This window comes from Lissotriton helveticus, chromosome 2_1, assembly GCF_964261635.1.
Source record: "Lissotriton helveticus chromosome 2_1, aLisHel1.1, whole genome shotgun sequence".
Lineage (NCBI taxonomy): Eukaryota > Metazoa > Chordata > Amphibia > Caudata > Salamandridae > Lissotriton > Lissotriton helveticus.
Window position 1 is genome coordinate 1,970,898,666 of NC_136059.1, and position 26,420 is coordinate 1,970,925,085.

Below are 26,420 nucleotides of genomic sequence, written 5' to 3' on the forward strand. Positions count from 1 at the left end.
CTTTGTCTTTCTTTATTGCTCCATTTAGTCAATGGTGGTACACCGAGCAGTCAGCTGTCCACACCGAAGTCCACCAAATCTTCCAGCTCCTCGCCGACTAGTCCAGGCAGCTTCCGTGGACTCAAGGTAAGGCATCTGACCACTTCTATGTGTTTCACTTCAATGATATCCAGATTCTAGAATTATTGAAACATGCATGTGCTTTGTTGCTGTTCGAGAATTGTTTTAAGGTGAGTTACTCTTGGTCCATTTTGTCTTAGGCTGTATCTTAATGCAGGGTCAAAACTTTGAGACCTATTTAGAGATGAAGTCCCAGGAGTAGCTGTAAGACTGTTTTGAAGAGCTTGTCCAATGTGACGATTATATATGTGGATTTAAAAATGTAATGGGTAAGAGACCAGAATCCCCGTTTTCTTTGGCATGGGCATTTTATTTGCAATAATTTGTGTAGTGTATATCCGTGGTTAAGTGGATGATATTACAATTTCTGTTCAGCTGATTACTCAAATGTCTCCCGGGAAATTGAGTGAATTGTTATTGACAGTCTGGTCACTGCTGGGTTGTTTTACAATCCAATGAGTTAATTTTTGTTTTTTAGTAAAAGAGACTTTGTAAAAGTTTCATTTATGGAAAATGGAAGCCTCACTTTTTCTCGCACCTTTTCCCACAGTGTATTTGTGTCGTTCTTAGGTCAGGCATTGAGACCGCTTTAGCTACGTAACAAACTCATGAAATAAAAAAGTGTAAATAAAAATGCACACATTTTATACATCTATACGGGGGATTTTTGTCAGCCCTCTTCATGCATAATCGCAATTGCTCACCCACCTAAAAAATTACAATTCTTTTCATTGGCTGGTGGGTTAATTATTTACTATGCCAGTTGCTTTTTTCTAGTCTTCAGCCTTTCTTGTTGCGAAGAACAATATTTTTCTCTGATGTACATATACCTGCCTGCTTGGAAGCAGCCATACTGGTCCACGAAAAATGTTTGTGATGGGTGAATTTATTTTTTAAATCTAAAGCTTCTACTGTAAACATATGGCAACCTTGTTTAGGATGTGCCACACTTTTATTATCCATTTATTTTTGTGGTGCATGGTTGCAGTAATTTATTTAAACTGTATCCATCTCACCAACTTGCCAAATCTGACCTTTGGCTTTGCCAATGCTTAATAATTGCAGAAAGACTGTAAATAGAATATGTCCATCTCAGTGAGATTACCGGCGAATATAAGAATTGGGGGTTTGTTCTAGTTTCTGAGCCTCCTCTGATTTGGTTATAAAAGGAGTTAACTGAGCAATCCACATGGATAACACCATATTTTCTAGTCACTATATTTATATTGTTACTGAAAACTTGTGTAAAGAGGTGTTTGTGGCCTTCACCTTTTAGATTGCTGTAACCCTTGTTACTGGCTTCTTATTAACTGAATTTGATCTTGCAATAATCGAAAGGCCAAACGTTATTTACAATAATGAGACTGTATTTATGTTCATCTAAGTTTCAATACACAAAATAGGCTTCAAAAATACTTATTTTGAAATATGTTCTACTGTATGTATTCTATATTGAGAATTATAGTTGGAAAAAGATGCCCTTTTTGACATCTATATGTATTCAGTTAGTAAAAATGTATATTAATTATTCATATGACCATTGTAGTTCTGCTTCTGAGTTTTACAGAAGAAAGATGTGTATGTGGCAATTTCAGTCACTACAGAGTCAAGTGCTAATAGTGAATAAGTTGTTTGTACACGCAGTAGTAGAGTAGTTTGAGATTACATGCAAGCTTTCTTTTTTTTACTTCAAACAAACCTTTACTTTTTATTTTAATTAATAGGATATTTGTAGAGGTTTTAGCTCGTTATGTAAATGTAAGGCTGGTCATCTCGAATGGAAGATGGAAATTTGCCTGGAGACTAGATACAGGATGTGATTCTTTAAGTTCTATCTACTGAACCCTTCACGTAGATATTCTCCTATGAGTCTTCAGGATAGGGTTGGTACGTCACTCACTAAGTAAAACAAAATAATAATTCTGAGACACATTTTCCTAAAACAGGAACTGAAGTGAGGATCTGTTATAGGAGTGATGGATGGAGAGGGAAAGAGGGTGAGAAGGTCGTCTTGAAGGAGGAACTCTGGAAAGTAAACAACCAAGGCCAATGGCAGGCGGAAACACAGGTGTAGAGCCACATAAGTGGGAGGAGGAAAAGGAAAGTGTTTCAGATGTGTAGTACCTTAAAAAAAAGTAGAGAGGGAAAAGGAGGTTTGTGATCCATTGAAAAGTAAACTTGAGGAAAAATGGTAGAAATTAAACCTATTATTTAGCTTGATTTTAACAACTTGGTAAATGCCTTGTATTTCAAAATGTTTATAGAAAGTGCTTAGTCAAGATTCATCAGTATGGTTTTCCTCTGGTTGTTTTTCCTTCTAAATCACAAAGAACCTAAAGGACAACATTGGCTATTGGTCAAAATATTACAAAACTCCTTCACCATTTGGTCTCGTCAATAAATATGTTCACTTATACAAAGAAAGATTAGAACGCCTCACCCTTTTTATATATACCTCTTTTTTAATATTGGTACCTTTAGTGATATTATTTGGAGTTTGTTCACTGTATGTACTATGGTCACACTTTCAGACTTTAACAATGAATGTTCGTAAAGTATTTTATTTCAAATGAATTAAGAGTTGTTTTTCAGTGAATAATCTTTATTTGGTTTGTCTGGGATTTATCGGATCGGGCTAGATAGACAAAAGACCAAATTTCTCAAAAGTAAATTAGAATTGAAAATGTTTGAGTTTGATCTCCTAGTTGTTCTATAAATCCAGTAAAACATGTGAACATGTAAATGAATCAATTACTATTGCAAATGTAGATACATCCAATCATGTTTGTTCTGCCAAATTTTATATTGGTCTGCCCAGTGGTCTATTTTTAAATATTCTTTCACTTAAGTGGCTTTTGTAAAGATCTCAGAATGCTATAAAAATACAATATATTCCTGCTAATTCAATTTTGTGGTAAAGCTTGTCTTACTCAAAGTGACTTGTCATCCGCTCGCTTTCCTGCTCTTGTACACATATTTTCATTAAAGTTATATTTTTCATACTTTATTGAAGTTTGTCGTAACTGAGTGCTAATTGTTCCTAAAATCTATGTTTACAGAGTTGGATTGAAGTTTTGTTTCTCTTGAAAATTGGAACACATGAATTTTTTGTGGTTCATAAGATTTTAGCAGAGTTATATCTTGTGAAATTAGATTAAAATATTTTGTGCTAGGAAACAAATGACCCACCTTTACAGTGTGACTTTTTTTACTTACTGATTAGAACAAAGTGTTTGCCTTTAAAACTGAACTTTGAGAAAAATGTTCACATCTAAATGTAGGTGGGTGAGAATACCCAGAGAAAGCGATGTATTGTGTGGTGAGCGACATTATCAATGTTCCAAAACGGATGATGATTTTGACCTCACAAATTAATTAGTGTGACCACATTCTGAAAACCAAAAACCGGACAATCTACAAACATAGAATTAAGACTACAATTTTGCATCAACCAAGGGGCACACAGATTGACATATTTCACAGAGTTCACCAACATAGAAAATTCTGACAGTGAGACACTATGGATAATTTGAAGCAACTTTACACACCGTATTATGGGTGCTGTTCATGTATATATGCAGTTTGTTTTAAATGTAAAGTTGGTTTAAATGAAGCCAATATTATCTTCTTTTAGGAGTTTGGCCACATAGGGAGGCAAACCACTTATTAATGAACTAGGAAAGGCTAAAGTGTACTTTGCATTGTATGTATGTTCAAACACAGTGTAGGAAAGTGCCCTTTTTGTAGGGTCACTCCCCCACTTTTTGCTACAAATGCTGATGGTGCACTGGAGTCTGCTGCCCAGAACCTAGTGCCTGTGCTCTCTCCCAAAATGTGGCCAAGGCAGGATTCTGACCTCCGCCAGGCAGTGTGATCACTCCCAGGAGTCGGGAACAAAGGTTTAGGAAGGAAGGAGGTCACACCCCTCTCCTCCCAGGCAAGCTAGTGAAGTGCGGCGGTGATTTTCAAAGACTGCACCGTCTCAGATATTCATCAGGGCTGACTCCCAGGCACATTTACACCAAGGCTGGCGGGAAATTAGTACTGCAAGGACGAGTACACCCACAGGAGGCTAGCCACACCTGCAGGGTTAGCAGCCTGGTCTGTACATTAATAATTGATTTCTGCCATCTTTGAGTGACAGAATAAAGGGTGACCCAAACCCCCATATATAGTCACTTCAGGGGTGGACTAGCTGTAGGGACTAACTGCTCATTGGCTCCTAACGCCCCTAAATCTAGGATTTAAGGGACCCCCCTGTCACCAAAACCTCTGTTCTGAAGGGATGGACGCCCCTAAATCTAGGATTTAAGGGACCCCCCTGTCACCAGAACCTCCGTTCTGAAGGGATGAAGGTCGTCGCCGAATGGATGAAAAACAGCCGCCTGAAACTGAACTCCGACAAGACGGAAGTCCTCATCCTGGGATGATCGCCCTCCGCCTGGGACGACTCCTGGTGGCCCCCTACCCTGGGCACCCCCCCCAAACCAACGGACCATGCACGCAACCTGGGCTTCATCCTGGACTCCTCCCTCTCGATGACCAGACAAGTCAACGCCGTCTCGTCATCTTGCTTCAACACCCTGCGCATGCTCCGTAAGATCTTCCGATGGATCCCCACCGAAACCAGGAAGACGGTCACCCAGGCACTCGTCACCAGCCGACTGGACTACGGAAACACCCTCTACGCCGGAACCACAGCCAAACTACAGAAAAGACTCCAGCGCATCCAGAACGCCTCTGCACGACACGTCCTGGACATCCCCTAACACAGCCACATCTCCGACCACCTGAGAGACCTGCACTGGCTCCCAGTCAGCAAGAGAATCATGTTCAGGCTCCTCACCCACGCACACAAGGCCCTCCACGACCTGGGCCCCAAGTACCTCAACAACCGCCTGACCTTCTACGCGCCCACCCGCCAGCTACGATCGACCAGCCTCGCCCTCGCACCACGCATCCGCAAAGCCACCGCCGGGGGAAGATCCTTCTCCTACCTGGCAGCCAAGACATGGAACTCCCTCCTGATCCACCTCCGGCTGACCCAGGATCATCTCTCCTTCAGGAAGCTCCTCAAGACCTGGCTCTTCGAGCAGTAACGTACCCCTCCCCCCCCCCCCCCCCCAGCGCTTTGAGACCCTTCCGGGTGAGTAGCGCGCTATACAAATGTCCATGATTGATTGATTGAACAACCTGCATCACAGAAGACAGAAGAAGAGCCCTGCATCAGCAAACCAGACCAACAACAAGACTTGCCCAAAGCAAAAAAGAGATACCCTGCACCTATGGCAATGCTCTTACTAGGCTATCTCTTGCTCCGCCCCCCCCACCCCCCAGCCAGAGAGACCCCTGTGGAAGCCTGAAGCACCCTCAGACTATCCTGGACTCGTGGCACTAGTCCCCAGCAACCTGAAGGTAAAACAACGCTACGGATCTGAAGTATCGCTGGCCATCGGGCCATCTGAGGAATCGCCCCAATACCAGATTGTCTATTGCATTGTAGAAACTGTAGTCCTGCTTTCCACAAAGTTACAAATGCAAAAAAACTATTGATGGACAGAAGGCTGAGCAATATCAAACATTCACTACAGTACAGAGATCTGGGCCTAAATCCATAGTTTTTTGCTTCCCATGCTATTCCAGCTTAAACCCAGCCATATGCAAATCAGTCTTGACCCTGTTCCCCATGGGAACAGTCCAGTCACATGAAGTTACAGGCAGCTACTGCGTTCCCGTGGGCCACCAGTTGTCGAAGGTACTTTCAGCACGGCTTACCTCTGCCAAAGCTTGTTGGTCACCGGTCCGGCAACCAACCTCTTTACTTGATGCTGCATTAAGAGGGAATTCTATATGACCTTTGACTTACGTCTGCAACCAAACTGATGCCTTTTTGCATCTTTTAGCATCCTCTCAGTGATAAAAGCTGCTCTCCCTCAGCTCAGGCAGAACTGCATATTTAAACATTTAGCTTAATATTTTTCCCTGAGGGCTAACATTTTTCCGTGTGGTGGAGCTTCTTCCGATGCACAGCCTCAAAAATGTTGAGGGAATGACTACATCTACTCCTCCCTCAGATAATCAAATTATTTCAACCTATTTTTAGGAATAACCTTTTGAATATTTCCATGGTGGAAATGGCCTTGCAAAATGTTTGTGAATACCCACATACTGGCACATTAATAGTTTTGGGCTGTACATATATTTTTCATGCTTCTCCAGTACTTCCCTGCCGATGGTCTCTGTCCAACCCATAAACAGTACAGCAGTGGTCTCCCAATAACATGACGAGGTTGAAAACAAAAAGGAAACATATAAAGGACTAAGAAGATGAGCGCCGTGAAAATCCCTACTGGCAAAAGGTTTGCACATGATGACGCTGGATTCTTATCTGAATTTTTAACCTTATTTTACCAATTGTCGAATCCTCTTTTCCGGACCTTTCTTGTCTGCTAATAAGTGTAGAAGGGAGAAACTCTTTACAAAGATAATTTAACATCGACCAAATCAATCTACTCCAAGAAACTACTGACTACCGTAATGAGTTTAAAGATTTATTACAAAGCCAGAAACAATTGAATATACAAGCACCTCAGCAAGAGGTTAAGAAGGTAAAAGGGCACTAATACAAACCTAATCCTACGCAAGAGCCTCTGATGACTCAATATAATGATCAAAGTGATCTCCAAAAGCATGAGGCAGACCATGGCAGTCCCTGCTTGAAGAGATGACTGCATTGACCTAAAGAAAGAAAGATTAATAATCTGTCCCTACACTAACACTAAAGTGGCATCCCTACATAGCATCATTCCCAGGAAAGAAGAAAAGGTGTCAGCAGTGAAGCCTTCCTCAGGAGTACATTCACTTTGCAAAGGTAAGTAGCCAAGGCTACAGAGCTCGTTCTAAGATGCTCCTTCTTGCTTCCCTCCTTGCTCCTTTCTGCTCCTATTCTGAATCTCTTCCCTCGGGGCACTGTCCCTAATACAAAATCCCAAAACAGTAGGGCACGCCCTTCGCACACCCCTTCAGGCAGGTCCTCCTTCTGTATTTTTCCATTGAAACTCTGACTTCATCCAAGAACCGTTGGGTTGACCTTGAGTTCCAGACACTATCTTTTCTTAAAACATACTATCTGCAATCCAGTTGACTCCCAAGCCGCCTGTTCCTACCATCCTTATTCCTAACACAAAAGGGTTATTCTGCCTAACAAGACATGTGTCCTTGCACCTGCAACTGGAAACTCGTAAACAACTCTATCTTGCACGCACACAAGTTTCACTGTCTGCTTTTAACTAAAGAAAAAGAAGCCTCCCCAAGGAAAATACATTTCGGGCCTACAACTTTTGGCTAACATAAGAAATCACAAATAGGCTACTTCTTGTACTTGTATGCTATCAGGCCTTCGTACATTTAAACACACATTTTCTAATATCACGTTATAAGCATTGTTTTTTACGTTCATCTACTACATGCTTTTCTCTACATGGAAAAGCAAACCTACACGTACAAACTTTAATATGGTGCGCGTTTAATTCTAATGCGTTGCTTTACACATGAACTAATACATCTTATACCATTTCAAACACATTTCCGATTAATCCTCACTATGATCTACATGGTTAAATTTCTAAACATGCTAACATATGTGGTTTTAGTATTGTACTTCTAATGATTTCACATTAATACAGTCCTCTAAATATGCGGGTGCTGACTATCGGTGATTATGATGCACCCCTACAATGTTTCAGAATAACATGGTGCTCTATCACACACAATAACCTTCAGCTGCACATCTTCTGCAAGAGCGCACCTCACATTTTGGACAAATGTATACATGCCAAGTTTCACGTACGAGATGCATTCATCCTCGTTATTCCTAGGACTGCATTTCTGGAAAGCAAAACGACATATTGCTGACTGCAAGGAAATGGTCTGTCATGCGATGTGGTAACTACTCTTCAGCAGCTCCTCTTTCTTTGCTGTGATTAAGTTAGAATAGGCCACGACCAGTGCAGAAAAAGTGTGTCTATGTGCCACAATGGGGGTTTGTGTGGGTTGAGGATGCCCTGGTTTCAGCTCCGGGATGGGTAGAAGTGCTTAACATAAACGATCGTACATGCCCGTTATTTTTAACCCACTAACTTTCCTTTCTGTGACTCGGCTTAAGAAAGCAAGCTTGCAGCTGTTTCTACTATCAAGGTAAAATAGTCGGTGCATGTAGCATGCAAGTGAATAAAAAATGCACCACATTAGACTAGATAGTGTTTCCAAGATCTCATGTCAATGAGGAAATTGTTGAATACAATTTTATAGTGGAAATTATAGTGAAGTCGCAAAGTAAACATATAGCGGACTCTTTGGATATTGTGTTTAAGGATTTTGTGATTAAACTAATAAATATATGTATTTGAATGAACGGTTTTGAGAAAGAAAACATTACCCAAGTGTGCAACGTTTGAGAATCAGCGGGCCTTAAATTAAATGCCGGTTTTTATAGTCTTGTTTCTCCAACTAACTATTTATTTCTTGTACAAGCTTCTCAATCTAGTATGTAATGACCCTCTAAGCTCAGTGCTGATTGGATCACTCTTCCAGATATTTGAACGAACATTGATTTTGTATATACTATAAGGATTTGGACTTATACATGCAATGCTCCACCAATAGAATTATGTGGTTTATTGGTTGGCTACATCCATTCTGTAAATTGGTAAACTTGTCAAGGATTACCATGCTGCAGGCAGAATTAGCGTGATGCTGTGCGTCCACTTGCAGCCTTTTTGTTTTTTGCAATCTACTGCAGTGCTCTGACAGCTATGTCGCTGAAAGGCAAACTGGACCAATAGGAGGACCTCTGACATAAACCGCTACCTGCTAAATACCAGCCATGTTCCTTTAAATGTCTCCTAGAAGCATAATGCCCTCTGTTTAGCAGTTTACTATCGTACAGTGCTCTCCATTAATATTAATGAAGGCCTGGGAATTGTGAGTTCCATTAATACAGAGCCTTCAGGCTACACTAATGCATGCAGCACATCTCTCACATTGAGTGCCAAGAAGTATCCTTGAGATTTATGGATCCTGCAAGTCCCCTGAACATGCCCCCATTACACAGCCAGTGTCCTGCCAACTTTGCTTGTCTCATTGAAGAGAACAGCAGACTTGCTCTGTGGGTGGATGTCGTGTGGAGCAACACATCAAATGTTTGTCATGCTGGGGATAATTGTTACTCCACAGAGATATCGAAGAGTGCAATTCTGCTAGAGAGAGTGAAAATGATATTGGCAATGTTCTATCTAGGTGAAAATCTGCCGCATGAGCTCGCCTTTGGAGACCCTAAGCTTGTTCTGTGACTTTTCTTCAGGATGTTGAATTCATGTTTCAGTAAAGCTTTTTAAATCATGGTGTGATTCAGTGCAATTGCCATGTTTCAGGTTTCTTTCCTTATAGGATAATATTCGCTATTTCCATGTCTTTGACCAACTACCTAGAAGCTGGGGGTTTCGTTGTATTTCTCACCACAAAATGTAATGATACTAAAATAGCCCAAGAAGAGTTTAAGCCAACTTTATCTGCCGCATGTTCGCCGTAAAAAAAATATAATTTGATTCAGGACACAACAAAATGCATTTGGTCAAAACATTGTGATACCGAGGCAAAGCATGTTATTAATATCATTCTGTATAAAAAATATGCAAAAGTGCTTCTCTACGTGACTGAGTTCCATGGCATTTGCTGGCCACCTTGCTTCTGGCTTAAAAACTGGAGTAACTCATCTTATAAAAATAAATAATTCAAGAGAATTATGCCTTAAAATCTTCGAGTGCTTTCATTGCAGTGATTTGTTGCTCAATTTTAAAGCTGAAATTAAATCTGCAGTATGAATCATTCTGAATAGTGCAGCCACAAACTTGGCGATAGAACATTGTTAGTGTAGATTTTGCGCAAAAATAAAATGTATCTTTTTATTATTGCATTGTTACATATTGAAATATTCATGTGCTAACATTAACTCCCTTGGAAATTAAGCTAAAAGAACATGAGAAAGAATGAAGTGTGTTTAAACATATTGAAAACATATCACCGTGGCCAATTGCCAGGTACCAAAAAACAAAATATGTTCTTTTCGGTATATATTTTAATAAAGGTAGATAAGATTTTAATACGAACTGTGGCCTATAAAAAAAATATAATATCAAAAGTATTTTAATGCTGACAATTTTGAGGGGGTCTTCTGCAGGACAATAGAATGATGAAATATTAAGCTAATGTTCTTGCAAGAGAGTATGTCCACATTGGAAAACCGTACAGTATTAGGAGAAATAGTAAAATCCGTGTGCTTTGCATTCTTATAGAATTTGTCCTAAATGTTTTCTACTTTAAAAAAATGTGTTATCTTAGTCCATCACCCACCAGCTGTAAGTAGAGAGAAGGGTTATTTTGCTTAGACGAACTGACAAGTATCCAGGAGTAATACGTGTGTGTGTTGCAGATTACTTATTTTGCTTGAGTTGTTAGCTAAACGTCATGAAAGTTTGCACATTTATTTCGTGAACAAGAGGAAAGCAACTATTCATTTAGTTATGAAGAACTTGGTTAAGAAAATGGAAATGTCATTAACTACTACTACTGTTTCCATTTAACCTCTGTATGTCACCTATGCGGAAATGAAATGTAGCTATTAAAAGATTATTCAGTGACAGTTGCACTTAGGTTAAAAAAAATGAACATCACATTTTTTAGCAAGCCCATGCTAAACTGGTGTCGTCCCCAGAACAATAGAAGCAGGATAAGCCTCCGCTTCATAACATTGCTTGCCTTCTAATAAAATGTTTGATTTTCCTTTCCATGACACAGCATTCCTTACCAAAATGGCAACTGTGTAGGAGTGAATTTAATGCCATCTCATTTACCTAGGGCACAGCAAGGATCTCCAGAATCTATAAAAAAAAAAAATGTCTAACTATTGGAAGATTTAGGGTCATCGAATAGGGGAAGACGGCTGATCTGCTGCAGTTCTGATCAGACTTTTTTTTTCCTGTTTCAACTCAATTGAATATAAATTGTACAGAGGAAATCGAAAAAATAACATAAGGTAAATTACATCCCAAGTAATCTAGTATGCAGATAATGTTCTGTACAGATATCAAAGCTAAAATGTGTACCAAGAAGGAGTGGGGAAACAAGATAGGCAGAGCAATGCACTATTTCTTTAGTTTAAAATAAGGATGAAGATTATTGTAGGAGAGGAGTCTCCATGAGTTAGTGACAGATGGTGTGGGGAGTTTATAGAGTAAGCCCCAGTGCGTCATGAACATGACTAGGGTGCGTGTATATCTGTATAATATTGCGCTCCTGAGGCAAAAGCAACGCATTGTTATTAGCGAGGCTTGGGAATGGTGAAAGTAGAACTCCGCTTCCGAACAGGGGAGAGGAAGACAGAACTCAGGGAGGGAAAACACTGGAGGAAACAATGTGTTCAGGTGATCACTGTGGAGCATGGTTAAAGCCTTTTTAGAGGGGGGGGTGGGCAGCCCCGTTCGGGTCTGACTGAGTAGGAAAGGTCTGGTGCACACCGCTTGGATAAGGCATGAGGGGTCATCAAAGAGCTGTAAGGCTCTCAGGCGAGAGGAAACCAGGGGAGAATGCTTTATCTGGGAGAAGTGCTGGATTAGTGGCTGCCAGGTGCAGCTAAATTTGGTGTCTATTTGGTTGATTCTGGCGGTGAGCAAGTCCAAGGATAAGACTTGCCATGAGTGTAGAAATCAAGTGGCAATAGGGGAGGGGTCAGATTTCTTCCAGTAGAGAGCAATGGATTGTCGTACTGTCCCTAACATATGTGATATTAAACGCCAGTCCGAGTGGGTCATGGCTACCAGTGTTGAAGGTCTGATGCCTTGAAGTTGGTGAGCGTTCGGTGAGCTAGGGATAGGGAATCCAACTGTATCTTTGATGTGGCTAAGGATTTCTTTCCAGAATAACGTCCGGTTGGGGCAAGACCACCAGATGTGGAAGAGGTTGCCTCTATCGCCCTGGCATCTCCAACAGGTTGGGCAAAAGCTCAGACTATATGTTGGGTGGGGGTAAAATACCATCATGTCATGAGCTTGTAGGCCGATTTGTGTTGTGGAATGCTTTGATACATTTTTGGGAATGTCCCGCCATAGCCGGTCCCAGCCATCTGGGGGAATCTCCTCACTAAAGTCCGTATTCCATTGTTTTTTATAAGTGTGGGGTTGAGATTTAAGTGAGTGTTGTAGCAGTTTGTAGGTGTGGGAGTTCATTCCTCTCGAGCCCTCAAAATTGCGGACTAAAGTCTCAAAGGGAGTAAGCTTTCTGGTCGCCCATTGTGTGCAAGTGGGAGACGTTAACCAGCGTCGTAGTTGGTATTATTGCATCTGCGCTGTGTCGGTGAGGTTTGAGGGATTTTTTTTATCAGACTTTTTAAAAGGGCACTAGATTAAGTTCTAATATTGCTGTTTGTAGAGTTCCAGTCTAGCTATATTTTGTGACACGACCTGGATAGGGCTCTCCTAGCTGCTGATAGTATCCCTTTGTGAGTTTAAGAAGAGAATGGGCACAACGCCCTGTATGAAACTGGCTTCTTCCTGGCAAAGACCAACAACTGAAATCTGAGCCTTCAAATTAATACATTCATTTGTTGATGTCAGCAAATGGATATTTTTTCCAATTGGTATCCCACAACTGGTGTGCAAATATAAAGCAGTAAGTGAAATCTGTATCTTTAAAGATTGTGAAGAAGATGGAAGGGTCAGGAGGAGAGGGCAATGAAGAGAGCAGATTAATCTATCAAGACTTTTAGTGAGAAAAGACGTAAAATGGCATTGAAATTAATGGGATTATACAACGTAAAGACATTGGTAACCGATGCACGCTGTAACGGTAAGTGGCGATCTTTCATTGTCCAACAGGCTGTGGTCGCTTTGAAAATTAGAGCTCTTTTCTTAAATAAAACCATCATCTTGTTTTGACATGTTATATATAATCAAATAGATTCAGGAGTTTAGATAAGCCTCCTAGCCATCTGCTTCATTCACAATAACGCTATGCTTGGAGTTCTTTTAATCGAAGTGTATTGTTCATGCTGTTTATGCAGTAATTATTCAAATATGTGAAAGTTGCAACACCCATGATTAATCTAATACACTTCCTAGTAATTATGGGTGAATTATCTGTTTATACTAATATTCCCCAACATCAATGCAACATTAAACAACAGGCAAGCTTACAATTTAACCTGCTGACTTTGTTGTTTGATTGGCAGACATTGTCTTGCCTGGAGCAATGATGTTTTGTTTAAAAAAATTTTTTTTTAAAACTGTTTGACTATCAAAGAAAAGTCACAAGCACAGGGGGAACTTTCGGCCTCAATCTACTAGAAAGAACGTTTTCTGCTAAATTTAATGAGGCTATTAGCAATACGTCTTGCAATCTCTTTATTGTCAACATACATAAATAGATACGTTTTGATCATGAAAGGAGGCAAGATCTAATTGCAGAATTTCTCAACATAGTTTTATTATTAAATATACCTTAGGATGTTATTCACACAAAATACCTTATATTTACTTAAATGACTGCTCATTCCAACACTTTACTCAAAATTAGCTTATAGAACGTTCTCTTTATTTTAGAAAATGTCATCTGGCAGTTATATGTTAAAATAGATTTTTGCATAGTTGTACAGCTATATTACGACTGGACTCAGAACAAATTATGAATTGAAAAAGAACAAGTATGAGCAAAGATTCGGGGTGGTGGGGCGGACCTTCATGATCTCATGGTTTAACCAGTTTAATTAACTAATTAAGAAGAATTCTAATCCTTTGAGGAGAAAAAAATTAAATCTTGTAAAACTATTTTGTGTAATAAATAAACTAGTGCAATGTACACTATCTGCATGGACTCTCAATTGAACCTGATCTCGGATTTTACCGTACTTAAGTTCACCACTATAGTGGTGTGGTGCTTGTTCCCAATGAAGTTTAAAGACACAGTTTACTTTTTCAAACAGAATAGACTAACAAGGACCCTGCAGATTCCTATTAATTGCAATTTGGAAAAGATGATGTACATCCGTAAATGTCATTGTAATGTGTGAGAAAAAGAAGTAGGGAGTTCTGCCAGCTGTTAGCATGTATTCCTCATACATATATTGGAAAACCAAAGGCTGCTTAATAGAGCAACAACATCTGGATTGAGAACCAGCATGCAGAGGGACAGTTATTCTGTCATTACAAAAAAAGGGAGATGGGAGCATGAGTTGTGGGGTCCACGACACAAAGCCCATATGTTGTGAGAGACGAAAACAATCTGTCCAGCAATCCAGATAGAACATGCTCTAAATATGAGGAGATTGATGAGAACACATTGACGCACCGTATTGCAAGAAGTAATTATTCTGAAGGCTTTTAAAATTCAGAGTCTGTCCCATTACTTTGTCAGAACTTTTTGTTTAGTATTCTTTTTCCCTGGACAGCTTATTATGTTCTGCAGTTATAAAGACTATTAAAACAATGTGAAAGAATAGATCATTAAAATGTCATAATTGCTTTCAGATCTTGGATGTGCTATCACAATTCTCCGTAGTGAATTTGCCACTTCAGGTTTTTTTTTTAACAAGCATCATTTTTACTTCTTCTTCATCATTTATAACGTCTTGAGAGGTCATGCAATGGTGATATTTGAGTAAACCAAGTTTTAAGAAAAATTCTCCACACTAAAACATTCCTTCACCAGTAAAACACCAAAGATTTTGAATGGTTTCGCACCACCTTTCAAAAAGACCATTCGATCTTATGATTCAAAAGAGGCATCTAACACACTCTAACCAAAGTTGAATGTCTCATATGATAGCCTAGGTCCACTTGGAATTATGACCAATCTTCTCCTGATGCCTGTAAAGTTTCAAACATGTCTGCACTGTTTTAGAAGGGAAACATGAATTTCTTTTCATTTCAGTATGAGGATGTGGCAATGGTACTTTTGTATCACTCACTGGTGTAATGTCACAGACCTGAAAATAGTGTAATCTGATGCCTCTCACACCAACGTACTGTGATGTGAATTCACCTAGCTAATGTGTTGACTCTAATCTTCCACTCCATTGTCCGTGAAGTTATAAAATGCTCCAACACACTTAGTTTCGTGTTTTGACACATTATAGTGAGAATTCAGTTAATAATTTTCCACTTAAAATAGGTTTGGTAATTCATATTATTAAAATGACACCGCATGCTGTAAAATTGTAAGGCTTTAAAGGCAAGGTTCGACAGGTTTCCAAGTATGTATAGTGCAAGCAGCATCAATATACACATATTTGTTCCACATATTCTATATGTTCATCTGGAGAATCTGAAGGAAAGTTGACTTTTCCCTTATCCCACAAATCTGTCCAAGCCAGAGAGAACTTTTCTCAGGCTTTCAGGTAGAAGGGTGATAATTGTACAAACTGCTTTAAATTCAGTCAGTCATTCATCGAATACCATAGTCGATAATAGTATCGCTCCTGTAGTAGGGCAGGGCAGTTGTCATTGTTTTTTAAGGCTCACGTAGCGATATTGCTATACAAGATACACATGTTCCTTGTTTTTAAAATATAAAAATCAACCATAATGGAATTGTTAACAAAAGATGACAACAAATGTCCTAATATTTAACAATCTTGCATCCCCTCCTAAAATTGCTGCTCCACACGCGAGTGTTCACAAAGGTAACCTGCAAACATTATATAACTTTGTGGCACAGAAATGTGATTCGTCCTCAACACATGACTTGTTAAATTTTCATGCAGCTCACAAACACTGATCATGCTCATCCTGGTGTCGAGGGACTTGTAATGAACTTGATGGAACCACAATACCCGAATTTGCTTGGACCAACTATTAGCAAAGAATTATTTCATGCTTGAATATATGTAATAGCGAGGTGTATTTGAAATGCTATGCTTGAATACCCCAGAGGGCTGACTGCTTGAAATTAGTAATTCAGTTGCAAAACAAGGACGTATATGTACATACGCTTCTGTCAAACAGATATTCTGTAAATTTAGGGAGGAGAGTTGGTTTAATACTTCATGTACATCTTGGTTGACTATGCAGTCTGAATCCTTTTCCCAAGGGTACAACAGATCGATTTCCTCCTCATTCATGGTGTATATCTCCTACCCTTAAAGGAAGAAAACCAAAGTTTCTGCCTGTGGTTCCAGCTTACGTTCTATTAAAAATTCGACACTGATTAAGAACTAAATGGCTGCTTCTATCTCGGACAGGAGCTGCTTGGTTCCTGCTATCTGGCCACTCAGACTCCAATGCTTCCCCAAGCATTTAGAGAGAACCAATCAATTAAAAGTTCATTTCTCTCGGGTGTGTCACAGATCCAGGTCTACAAGATACCATGCGAGCTATAATTCTCAAGATCTGGATTGGAAACGGGTAAACTGTGTATAACCAGATACTGTAATTTGATTTTGTCTTCTTCAGCAGGACAGGAAACAGGATATATGGAAGCGCAGGTAGACGCTTATCTTTGAGATGTGTAGCTTTGATCATGCTCTTGGATGAAATCTTTGTTCAAGTGTTGCTTCTCTCATGCCACGGGCTAACCTGCTTGTACTTGCTTTGCCCAGAAAAAAGAACAACAAAACAATCTTACTGCTGTATTCAAGTCAATGTGTTTTCCATCCAAGCACATACACTTAGCTTGACAATGGATTCTGTAGTGACAGACGATGTAAAGGAGCGGCAAATGGGATAGGTAGGAAAAGCAGAGACAACAACTGACTACCACTAAATCCTATGGGCCACCATACAACACAGGGGCTTTGTTCATACAGGGATGACCGCAAGCATGGGTACTATACTTCTCTTGTATCCAAGCACTACTTATTTTCACAACATACATTCAGGACATGCAGGGGCCCAGTCATAATGAACTACATTGATTTACATGGGGAGAGAAAGCAAGAAGTTTCTCTCCTTTTGAATGTAGGTACACATTCCTTTATGCCACGACAACTAATCTGCTTCCTCCAACCATTAGCAGTGTCATGGTGCTGTGATGACCATGTTCACCAATGTTAATGTGAACCCCTGGTGCCCAACAGAGTCTAGTACTCTTTTAGTATGAAGCCAACAAAATCATGAAGACCATCTGTTGTTGGAATCAACTCATGACACCGGTCTGCTGCACAGAAAAATATACCGAGCTGGTCAGAATGATAAAGTGAGAAGCAGGAAATCGCATAGACACCACTGGGGACTTTCAGCTTTATGAAAAAGATTTGAAAAAGATTTTACAGTAAATATATTATATAAGCAGCTACATTAAACAAATGTGCACAGCTGTATGTCAACAAACATATCATTATTGAAAGGTCTATAAGCAAACACACTAAATAAAACAATATCATGACATGCTTTTTCCACTGTCTTTCATCATTCCCTCCACGGAGTGCATTTTGCTTCCACCACAAATCCTACTCAAAGTCCCTCCCCATCTTTCCTACGTCTTTCTTCATCCGACAAAAGCATGCAACACAAAACACCTTTCCATAAATAAATGGACAAAACTATTGGGCCAGTGAGTGCTTGTTTAAAGTCAGTTGATCGAGTATTCTGTCAGAAATTGAGCAGTATCATGCGAGTCCCGCCCTCTGGTTTACAAGTCCTCAGGTCTTTGTTAGAATTTTATGCCACTCTAAAAAAAGTTTTTTTAAAAGCCCATTCCACTGCTCCTGTAACCTCGTTGGCAGGAGGGTGTAATTACTGGAATTGTTCTGTGTCACAGTCGGACTCTGCGCCCAGTGCTTCTTCCTGGCCCACTTTGTTTCATTTGTGACTGGACTTATTAAAAGGATATATTTCAGCTATGTGCTGTCCATTGAGTAAAGCCAGTAACCGTGTCCACAGTCTCCATGCAAGACTATTGTTTAAGATCCGGTTGGGATCATGATTTGAGATGATCCAAATATGTGTTTATTAGTTGTCGGCGTTCTCTTAATCTTGAAGTACTGGTACGGATGTCCAGTTTCCAGAGCTTCCTACTCTCGAACAATGGCAGCCCTAAAGTAGGACCCAACTGCTAGTACCCTAGATGAACCATGCAGTCTGCGGCCACATAATTCGTTTTCAATTTTATTTAGATTGTTTAGTCTAATTTAACATTCTAAGCAACCAATTACTTTTTGTATCGACAGACTGCTCTTGTTCCAGAGATAAACCCTGTATTTATAAAGGTTGCTCCTATATAGGTCTGGCTTGTCAGCCAAACTGTCTGCTGATTATAGTTGCTAATTCTTTAATCTATTCCTTGTGTGCTTCGGCTCCACCCAGATGAGTATCGCTCTCTCGCCTCATGCTATTGACTTATTGGTGCATCATTCGGTCTTCTCAGAAGTGCTTACACTGGAAGGTAAGACAGGACATTATCAGAAAAGTACATTCAGTCATCATGTTGTATTTATGTCCTTTAAGCGTTCTATACTGAAAGCAATCCCCTTTTTGCTACTTTTTCCCCAGCACTGGCAAAGCCAGTAGGTCAGGTATTAAAGTGGTAACCCGTTTCTATGTATGCAATGGCTACAAATAGCACGTGCAGTTGCCTATATTTACATCCATTGGTTCATTAAAGGCAATTCTGTTGCTTTTTCCAATGCACGTTTTTTTTAATTTCGCATGAGGCTAGAATACAAGAATATTTGATAGCTCTAAACATTTTCCATTTTATCCTGTGCTGACATTAATAATGCATTGCATGGCAGAAAGCATAACAGGAAATTAAGGATCCATTTTTGTGTAATTTTGAAGGCATTGTTGGGAGAAAGGACTCTTCAGTAGCTGTGATTCCTCCTTTGAGCATTAATATATACAGATACAGCACGGCTTGTGATGAGAGGAATATGTAACGGAGGCTTATTTTGTCACTGGTTTATGTTATCAGTCACACCACTGCAGCTATGCATCAATGTATTTAGTTTTATTTTCATGAATAGCATTTTGCCCATGCCGTCTCATTGACTCTGTCATACTTTTTTTGTGTTCCTTCATAAAGAAGCAGCTCAAAATAAGATCCAACAAGTTAAAAGCTTAATCTTAGAGGAGGCATGGGTCAACAACTTAAAGAATAATTGTTTCAAAAGAATACGAAATCCAGGGCAAGTTCTTAAAAGGTAATGATTTATCAACCTAATATATTTAAAAAAATCTCTGAAAACATAGATTAAATAAATTGTACCAGGGATGGCCGGAGTTATGTCAAGAATGGCCACAGTTAGAAGAGGATGAGCTTCACTGTGCCTGTGCCAACATTGTGCTGCATATAGCCACAACTGTCTAAACAACCACAATATATCATAAGACGGCCACTAATAAGCCTGGGATAGCCAGCATGTTACCAAGAATGCCTTCAATATGTCAGGGAACAGTCACTTTTTTTGCGAAGGGTAGCCATGAGTGCCCACAACATGCCAAGATTGCCATTATTATGCCGGGGTAGCCAGAATGTCACCAAGAATGCTACCATAAAAACCCACTTGGCTGCGTCTCTCTCTCATGTCAGGTATAACCAGAATGTAAAAGAGATCATCCCCAATATTTCATAGCTCGAGCTATGATAAAGCCAGGGGGTGGACAGATTGTTGCCAGGAACACACACTGTATGCCAGTGATGGGCCATTATTAAGCAAGGGTAGCCCACAATGTCCACTGGGCTACTATTATGCCTGGTATAGCCAAGTTTGTAAAAAATTTCATCAATATGTGTTGGACGGAGAAATAAATCCGCCAAGTGAGTCAAATGTGCAGGTTGTGTCCAGAGAAAAGTCCATGCTATTAATTAGGCTAGGAACCTTCAGAAGAAACAATCTTGAAAACAAAAAATCCAGTTTGAAAAAACCACCTTTCAAATGAATATGCTAGGTGCAATACCTCTGGATGTTGTTGTGTGACCTCCTGTGGTTGGTTCTCTTGCCAGAGTTGAATGCAACCAGGGCTCCACAAGCATAGGTTGCCTTCATGGGCTGTCTTATTGGAAGGCTTTGCAGACTTGTGTTTTTCCCAGTGTCAAAAGAGGTTTCTTCATATATATTATACCAATTTTTCTCTAATTCCTCCATTCTTCCATTTTCTGTAATGCAAACCATGTTTGATTTACCTGTACATTTTCACAAAGAATATGACATTATTACTTCTGCCATTTTATCTCATTTGCCTACCCTTCCTCCTTTTGATACCCTTCCTTCCCTTACTCCTACCTCTCCCCTATATCCTTTGTTTACTCAACAAATTCCTAAAGCTGCTCTAATTTATAAACTGTTATTAGATACTGTTGGTCTTAGACCTAAAACCATTATTGAAACTGTTTGGGAAACTGATTTATCCTTCTCGTTATCTGTTGATGTTTGGGATCGTTTATGGTGTAAGTTGTTTAAGACTTCGATTTCAGCTCGTATTACTCAATCACTTTTTTTTCTATACCATAGAGCTCTTATTACCCCGGTAAGCATAACCAAATTCTCCCCTTCATCCTCCCCCCTCTGCTGGTCATGTTCATCTCATCCTGGCACGCTCAAACACCTCCTGTTTGATTGCCCCTCTGTTCTTACTTTTTGGAGCTCAGTTTGGGGTTATTGCATGCGTGTTTTTCATTTATCTGAACCATTCTCTACGCTGCACGTTTTTCTAGGTTCCTTATCTGATGTTTTAGATTTACATTCTTATAATGCTAAATTATTTGATATTTTCATTGCAACTGCTTTTAAAGTAATTTTGTCATGTTGGAAGGATAATACCAAATTGTCTGTGCGTACATGGTGGAATTTCATTTGTGATGAGCACAGAATTGCAATTGCTTCTTCTTCTTCTGTCACTTTAAAAATTAAATCTGACCTTACTTGGCTACCTTTCGCTACCTTCTTATCCTCTTGTCCCCCTCCCTAACCTTCCCTCCTTCTTTCTCTTTCCCCCTCTTTTCTCTTTTCTTGACTTCTCTTTCTCTTTTTCTTCTATTCTCTTTCTTTTCATATTTTACCCGAACCATTCTTTCCTATCAATTTATCTCCCATTGTTCTCTCATATTGGTTCAGATTTTTGTCATACTGTTATCTTATGTTGTACTTTATTCTCTTATACAAAATAAAACTTTACTAAACTGAAAAAAAAAAAGAGGTTTCTTCAGTCCAGACATGTTGCATCATTTTTGGGTTAGTGTCATTTGAAGTTCTCGGTTCTCTGGTGGTTCTTGGCAAATGTTAGTTTTTATTCCACATTAGAACATTGGAATGTTGGGAGCTCCATTGAAAACAATGGAGCGCTCCGGGCTTATAATGGCTGGTATAAGCCTGGAGCTCCAACATTCCAATGTTTCTTTGTTCACAGCTCTGGCTGTGAACAAAGGCTTCAGGGAGCCTGAGGGGATTCCAATCCCCTCATGCTCCCATAAGGCTTTGATTTTTTTTGTTAGAACATTCTGCCCTCTAGTTTAGCCTTATAGCCATTTGTAGCTGGGCTATACCGGCTATTAAAGTCCCTCTCCCTTGTTAAAGGCCCGAGCTGAAGCCGGTATAGCCCTCTATGGTGAGCTATAAGGCTATAGTATTATTGCTGCCCTGCAGTATTTGTCCATTAATATCTAGATGATTGTCAGAAACTCTTCAGGGCAGGTGCAGGCACTGTAGCAGACCAAGTAGGCAATTTTGCCACCATTGTGCTTTCTATTGCCATAAAGCTGTTAGCTTCTTTAGCCCAGTTAGAAAGTCTAGGCCACGCTATGGTCAAGCAGAAGCAAGGAAAACTCTTTTTGATCAGCAGGAGAGATGAAACATTATTCTCTTCTTCAAAGCCTTTTAGAAAGTTTAATGGATTCAGCAACATAGGTTAAAAGTAGAAACTGTTGTATCTATTGGTGGGCGTCCCTAAGCCAGCGCTAGGTTATTTCTTATGTGCCTTGTACCACTCTCTGTTTATAAGATCCTGTGAGTGAACGTCTAGCCGGGGGAGTCTTACTAGCTACTTGCTTTCTGATTTATGATACTGGAAGTTTCTATTTTATTAGTGACGTAATTGGCACCTTATGCCGCTTGCAAGCAGCTTCTTAATGCCCGATTGGAGGCCAAAGCTTCTCTCTACTCAAGTTTCTTGCTTTGAATGCGTGAAAGGCATCTTCCTACCTTCAAAGTAGAATATTAGGTCGGATTCTCACCACAAACATTCAGGTAATACCAGCGTACTAAACATCTTTATCCGTGTCCTGCACGTTGGTCATGAACTCTTTACACTTAACCTCATCCTGTGAAGGATGCTGTGAGCAGGCAGGTCAATACCCCAAACAGGAGTGCAATTGAGGATATAACAGAGTGCCCTGGGGGTGCATCTGGTGTTTGCCCCCCACTTCTTGTGTCCAGTCGCGGCCGACATGACTCGCGGGGAGCGGTGGGCGAATTAATTTAATAAAAACATTTTTTTACAAAAAACTTACCTTCGCCTCGGGTCCCGGACACCCACGTTGTCTCCTGCTCTCTGCTCACAGGAAGCAGGTAGCCTCCCTCTCCTCCTCTATGCCAATCACCATGCTGCAATGGCAGCATTATGATTGGCTAGGGCGCCGTCGGTCCAGGTGTCTATGGGTAGGCCGTTTTCTCCATGCAGCCTACATGGAGAAAACAGGAGAGTGCTCATGACTGGTTTGGTCGGACCTGGGGCCAACTGAACAGTGGCCCATAACATTGGGCTAGCCACTCCTCCCCAACCGGCCCACCCGCCTGCCCGCAACCAGGCATACCCTTCTGCTTTCTCACAGTGCGAGAAGTAGAAACATAAAATGTTTGCTCCGGATTGCACGGGTCACATTTTATGCCTGCATGATCACAAGGTGGCTTTCCCTCATGCATTATGGTGTGGCACTATGCAAATGAGGGAACCCTTTGCCATTGTGCCCATGCCATATTACAGACACAAGTGAAATGGCAAAGAAGTTGTCTGGAGATGCACTCACTAACTGTGTGCCACATGTGAGGTAAAGCACAATCAGTCCACTCATTGCAAGGGTGGAAATTGTGTCCCATCCCTGCTACGGCCCCCTCCCCCGCAGGCATCCCCTGCAATGTTCCTGCCTGTGGGGGTGGGGGCTTTTCCCTTCTTTTAAGCAGAAGCCCGTCCACTTCTAGTGAAAGAGGGAGCTGCGGCTCCACACCTCAGCCCGGTCTCTCTCTAATGTGCTCTCCTCGGCACATGCACAGACCGGCACAGTGCTGTCCTCCGAGCAGGCATGAACTCTGCCAGAGGCACCTGGTTAAAGGTGCTCTGCTGCGCAGCCTGGGACAGTTTGCACGAAGTGTAATTTAGGCCTGGCTTTTTATAACATGTTTTTTTTCAATCCAGCTATCAACTTAACATTTTGCTTATTCAGTAACTAACCTGAAAAAGCTTAAAGTTTGCAGCTTATTACTTTGATTCCAGTTGTGATATTTTCATTCAGTTCTTACTTTTCAAAGCGTTATTCCATTACCTATCAAAAGTATTTAGTAGGACACATCTTAGTGGACTCTAACGTTTGGGCTGAACACATGCTCCTTTGGAGACAATGATAGGTCGCGGAAAATGACACGCACTTTTCGCAATATTTCTAAATATCTGTATAGGTAATGTCAGATAATGGTTCACCTATAACAATGACGATCAATGACAGTGCTTACACCCCCTGTGACTGCCTGGTTGCATGCAAAGTATCACTATCAAGCCATTCCCATTTTCACAGGACCATCAAGACCAGGCTGGATGTTTCTGTTCATGCTAATCTGTTAATTTCCGCTGACGTTTAACTGAAAATTGACAAGTGATGTCAGAGTATAAAGATAAGAAGCTATTGAAAACTGCAATACATATGTATTGTCATTTGCATGTCGCTTCTGACAAAGTGGCACGTTTTGAAAATACTGTTCTTGTCAAACAGCTTACCGACAGTGATGGAGAATGTTTGCAGCACACACTGGCCCGTCGCCAGGTCTGGGCATAGATTTTGGCAGGGTCTCCGCTTTGGAATATCTTTGTACGTTTATTATTTATTCCCTTAAAAATAAATAGCAAGCCTCTGCCAAGAAGCCCGTAGGATGGAGGAACTGATGGGGAGGACTTGGAGATAAACTAGTGCTTGCTTTAGGAGGCTGGAATTACATTAATACTGCTGTAAGCTGGATGGACGAGTGCATACCTCCCTGCAGATATGCATACGCTAGAAAGGCCTCTGGGCTGAATAGGGAGTCAATCATTAATAGCACCAGCAGCTTCTCGCCTACTTCTGTTCTTCCTTTCAGTGATCTTTAACTGGTTGAGCTCCGGTGAGTGGGAGTCTGTATACACACATTTCAGAGAGCTGTAAAGAGATGCCCTATATTCAAGTGCCTGAGAATGAGCAGAGACCCAGTTCTAGGTAGCGTGTGATTTCCCCATTTGAAGCTAAGCATATGCACACCTTAATATATGTTCAACCAGCCCTCTTTACACCGGGCATGGTAGTGATGCCAGCGAGCCTGGCCGCTTCCCCAGGCTTTGCGAGGGATGCCATCTCTCAAAAGCTTTTTAGCAAAATAGTGCACATCACAAATCAATAAAAAAACACATATATGGGTAATGCTCCTTTAAGAGTGTCATAGCAACCCGTCCTGCCATTAAAAAAGCCCTCTGCTTTGAAGTTGGGGAGATGCCAGAATGCCATGGCCGTCCTTCCCAGAGCACCTGTAACAGGTGACGCGTGGTAGTCTTTCATGAAATGCAGCTTTTTGCCTCAGTGTGCTTGATTCTTACTGACTGTATTGTAAATCTGCCTCAGGCCATTTGTTCTCTCTTTAAATTCCAAGTGCCCATTCTTCTGTCATTCAGACCTGCCTATTTTAGAGAAAAAAATATATATATTTCAGAAATTAACTTCCTTTCCAAATAGAAAACATGTCACATCGTGATTTTATTTATGTTTCTAAAAGTATTTTTTATGTTCAACATTCACATCGGTGAAGGACAAAGAGAACATATACTTTCTAGTATTTATACAGATTAGCCACCTCTGTTTATCTCGTGTTCTACCTTTGGGGGATCTTGTCGTCCTACTGTCCTGGTTTAGAACCCTTTCCACGACCTTTCCCCAATTTCGCCCCCAGCACCAAATTGCGTCCTGTCGATAGGCAATGCCTCTCTGTGTCTGTCACCCATAGCCTGGTTTGACCTTATGTTCCATCCTCCCTCTGTCCATGCCGCTTCGACAGAGATATAGAACGGGTTACCATCCCTCCCTGTCTTTTCACATGTGTTCAGTCATCGGCTGTGATCTCCTGGTTTTGATCTTTGAGCTACGCAGTGGTATTTGGACTTAAGGTTTGTTTAAGGTGACGTCAAACTGCAGTATCATCTTTAAATGGCGAGCCCACCTCCTTTTCCGTAGTTTTATGTGTTGGTGTTGTGTACTTCCAGAAGTATGCAATGCTCAAGAGTTATTTAATAACTTGATACTTGGTTCGTCATCATAAACTCTAATTGAACTGTCATTTTGTGCCTCGCTTTTCTGTATGGAGCCAGCTTTTCGCATTAGCGCTTTCCAAACGGGCACCGGACTGGTCGTATCGGGCATTTAGGAGCCTGGAAGAGTGGGGGCCGAGTTTGCAGCGGTGGGGGCCGTTTTTGCAGCAGTGATGCTATATCGGCCCCCTGTAACAAAACAGCAGGGGGCTGGTCCGTCAAAATTGCCAGGACTGCTATGGGTTCCCAGTCCGGCCCTGACAGGCACCTACTCTTAATTAGAGATGCCTTAACCCATTAATGTGCGAGGCTTCTGCGAAGGGAACTGCCAATAGTGGGGGTAGCAACGTGGCATTGCGACAGCATTGTCTGACGTGATCAAAAACAGAAACCACAGGGGTTTTATGGACACATGTTTCCATATCTGCTGCCAATGTGCAGACACCACCCTGAATCGGTATTCTCTAGGCAGAATGCCAGTTGTCTGTGGCATGTTAGCTGTGTCTTTATTACATTATGCCCAGCATCGGCTCCTTAACGGGGGCTAAGGGGTTTATCCCTGCCTCCTGTAAGGCACCAGTTTCTGTCCCTTGCTACTAAACATTTATCCAAGCAGTGTTTATGACCATACAAATGTTGTGTTTTCATGAAAAGTGTCAGTGCGCAGGTTAGCCCTCTCAGCCTGCTCTCCAGGCTCCTGATGGCAGGAGGAGATTGCCAGAGGTATTCTCCAGCTACAGGCTGTTGTTACAAAGTACAGCATCTGTAGCTGGATGTCAG

At 40.9% G+C, this 26,420-nt stretch overlaps 1 protein-coding gene across 5 annotated transcripts in view; it reads left to right on the forward strand.

Annotated features, from left to right (window-relative positions):
- The window catches only part of DCLK2 (doublecortin like kinase 2), a 486,660-nt gene that overhangs the window by 288,101 nt on the left and 172,139 nt on the right, over positions 1-26,420 (forward strand). For all 5 annotated transcript variants that reach the window (XR_013607189.1, XM_078676909.1, XM_078676911.1 and 2 more), the window contains one exon: positions 29-126. Coding sequence is in view for 4 of the 5 variants with exons in the window: in XM_078676909.1 (XP_078533035.1) it covers positions 29-126 (98 nt within the window). In the remaining variant the exon portion in view is untranslated. The remainder of the gene's footprint in view (positions 1-28; positions 127-26,420) is intronic.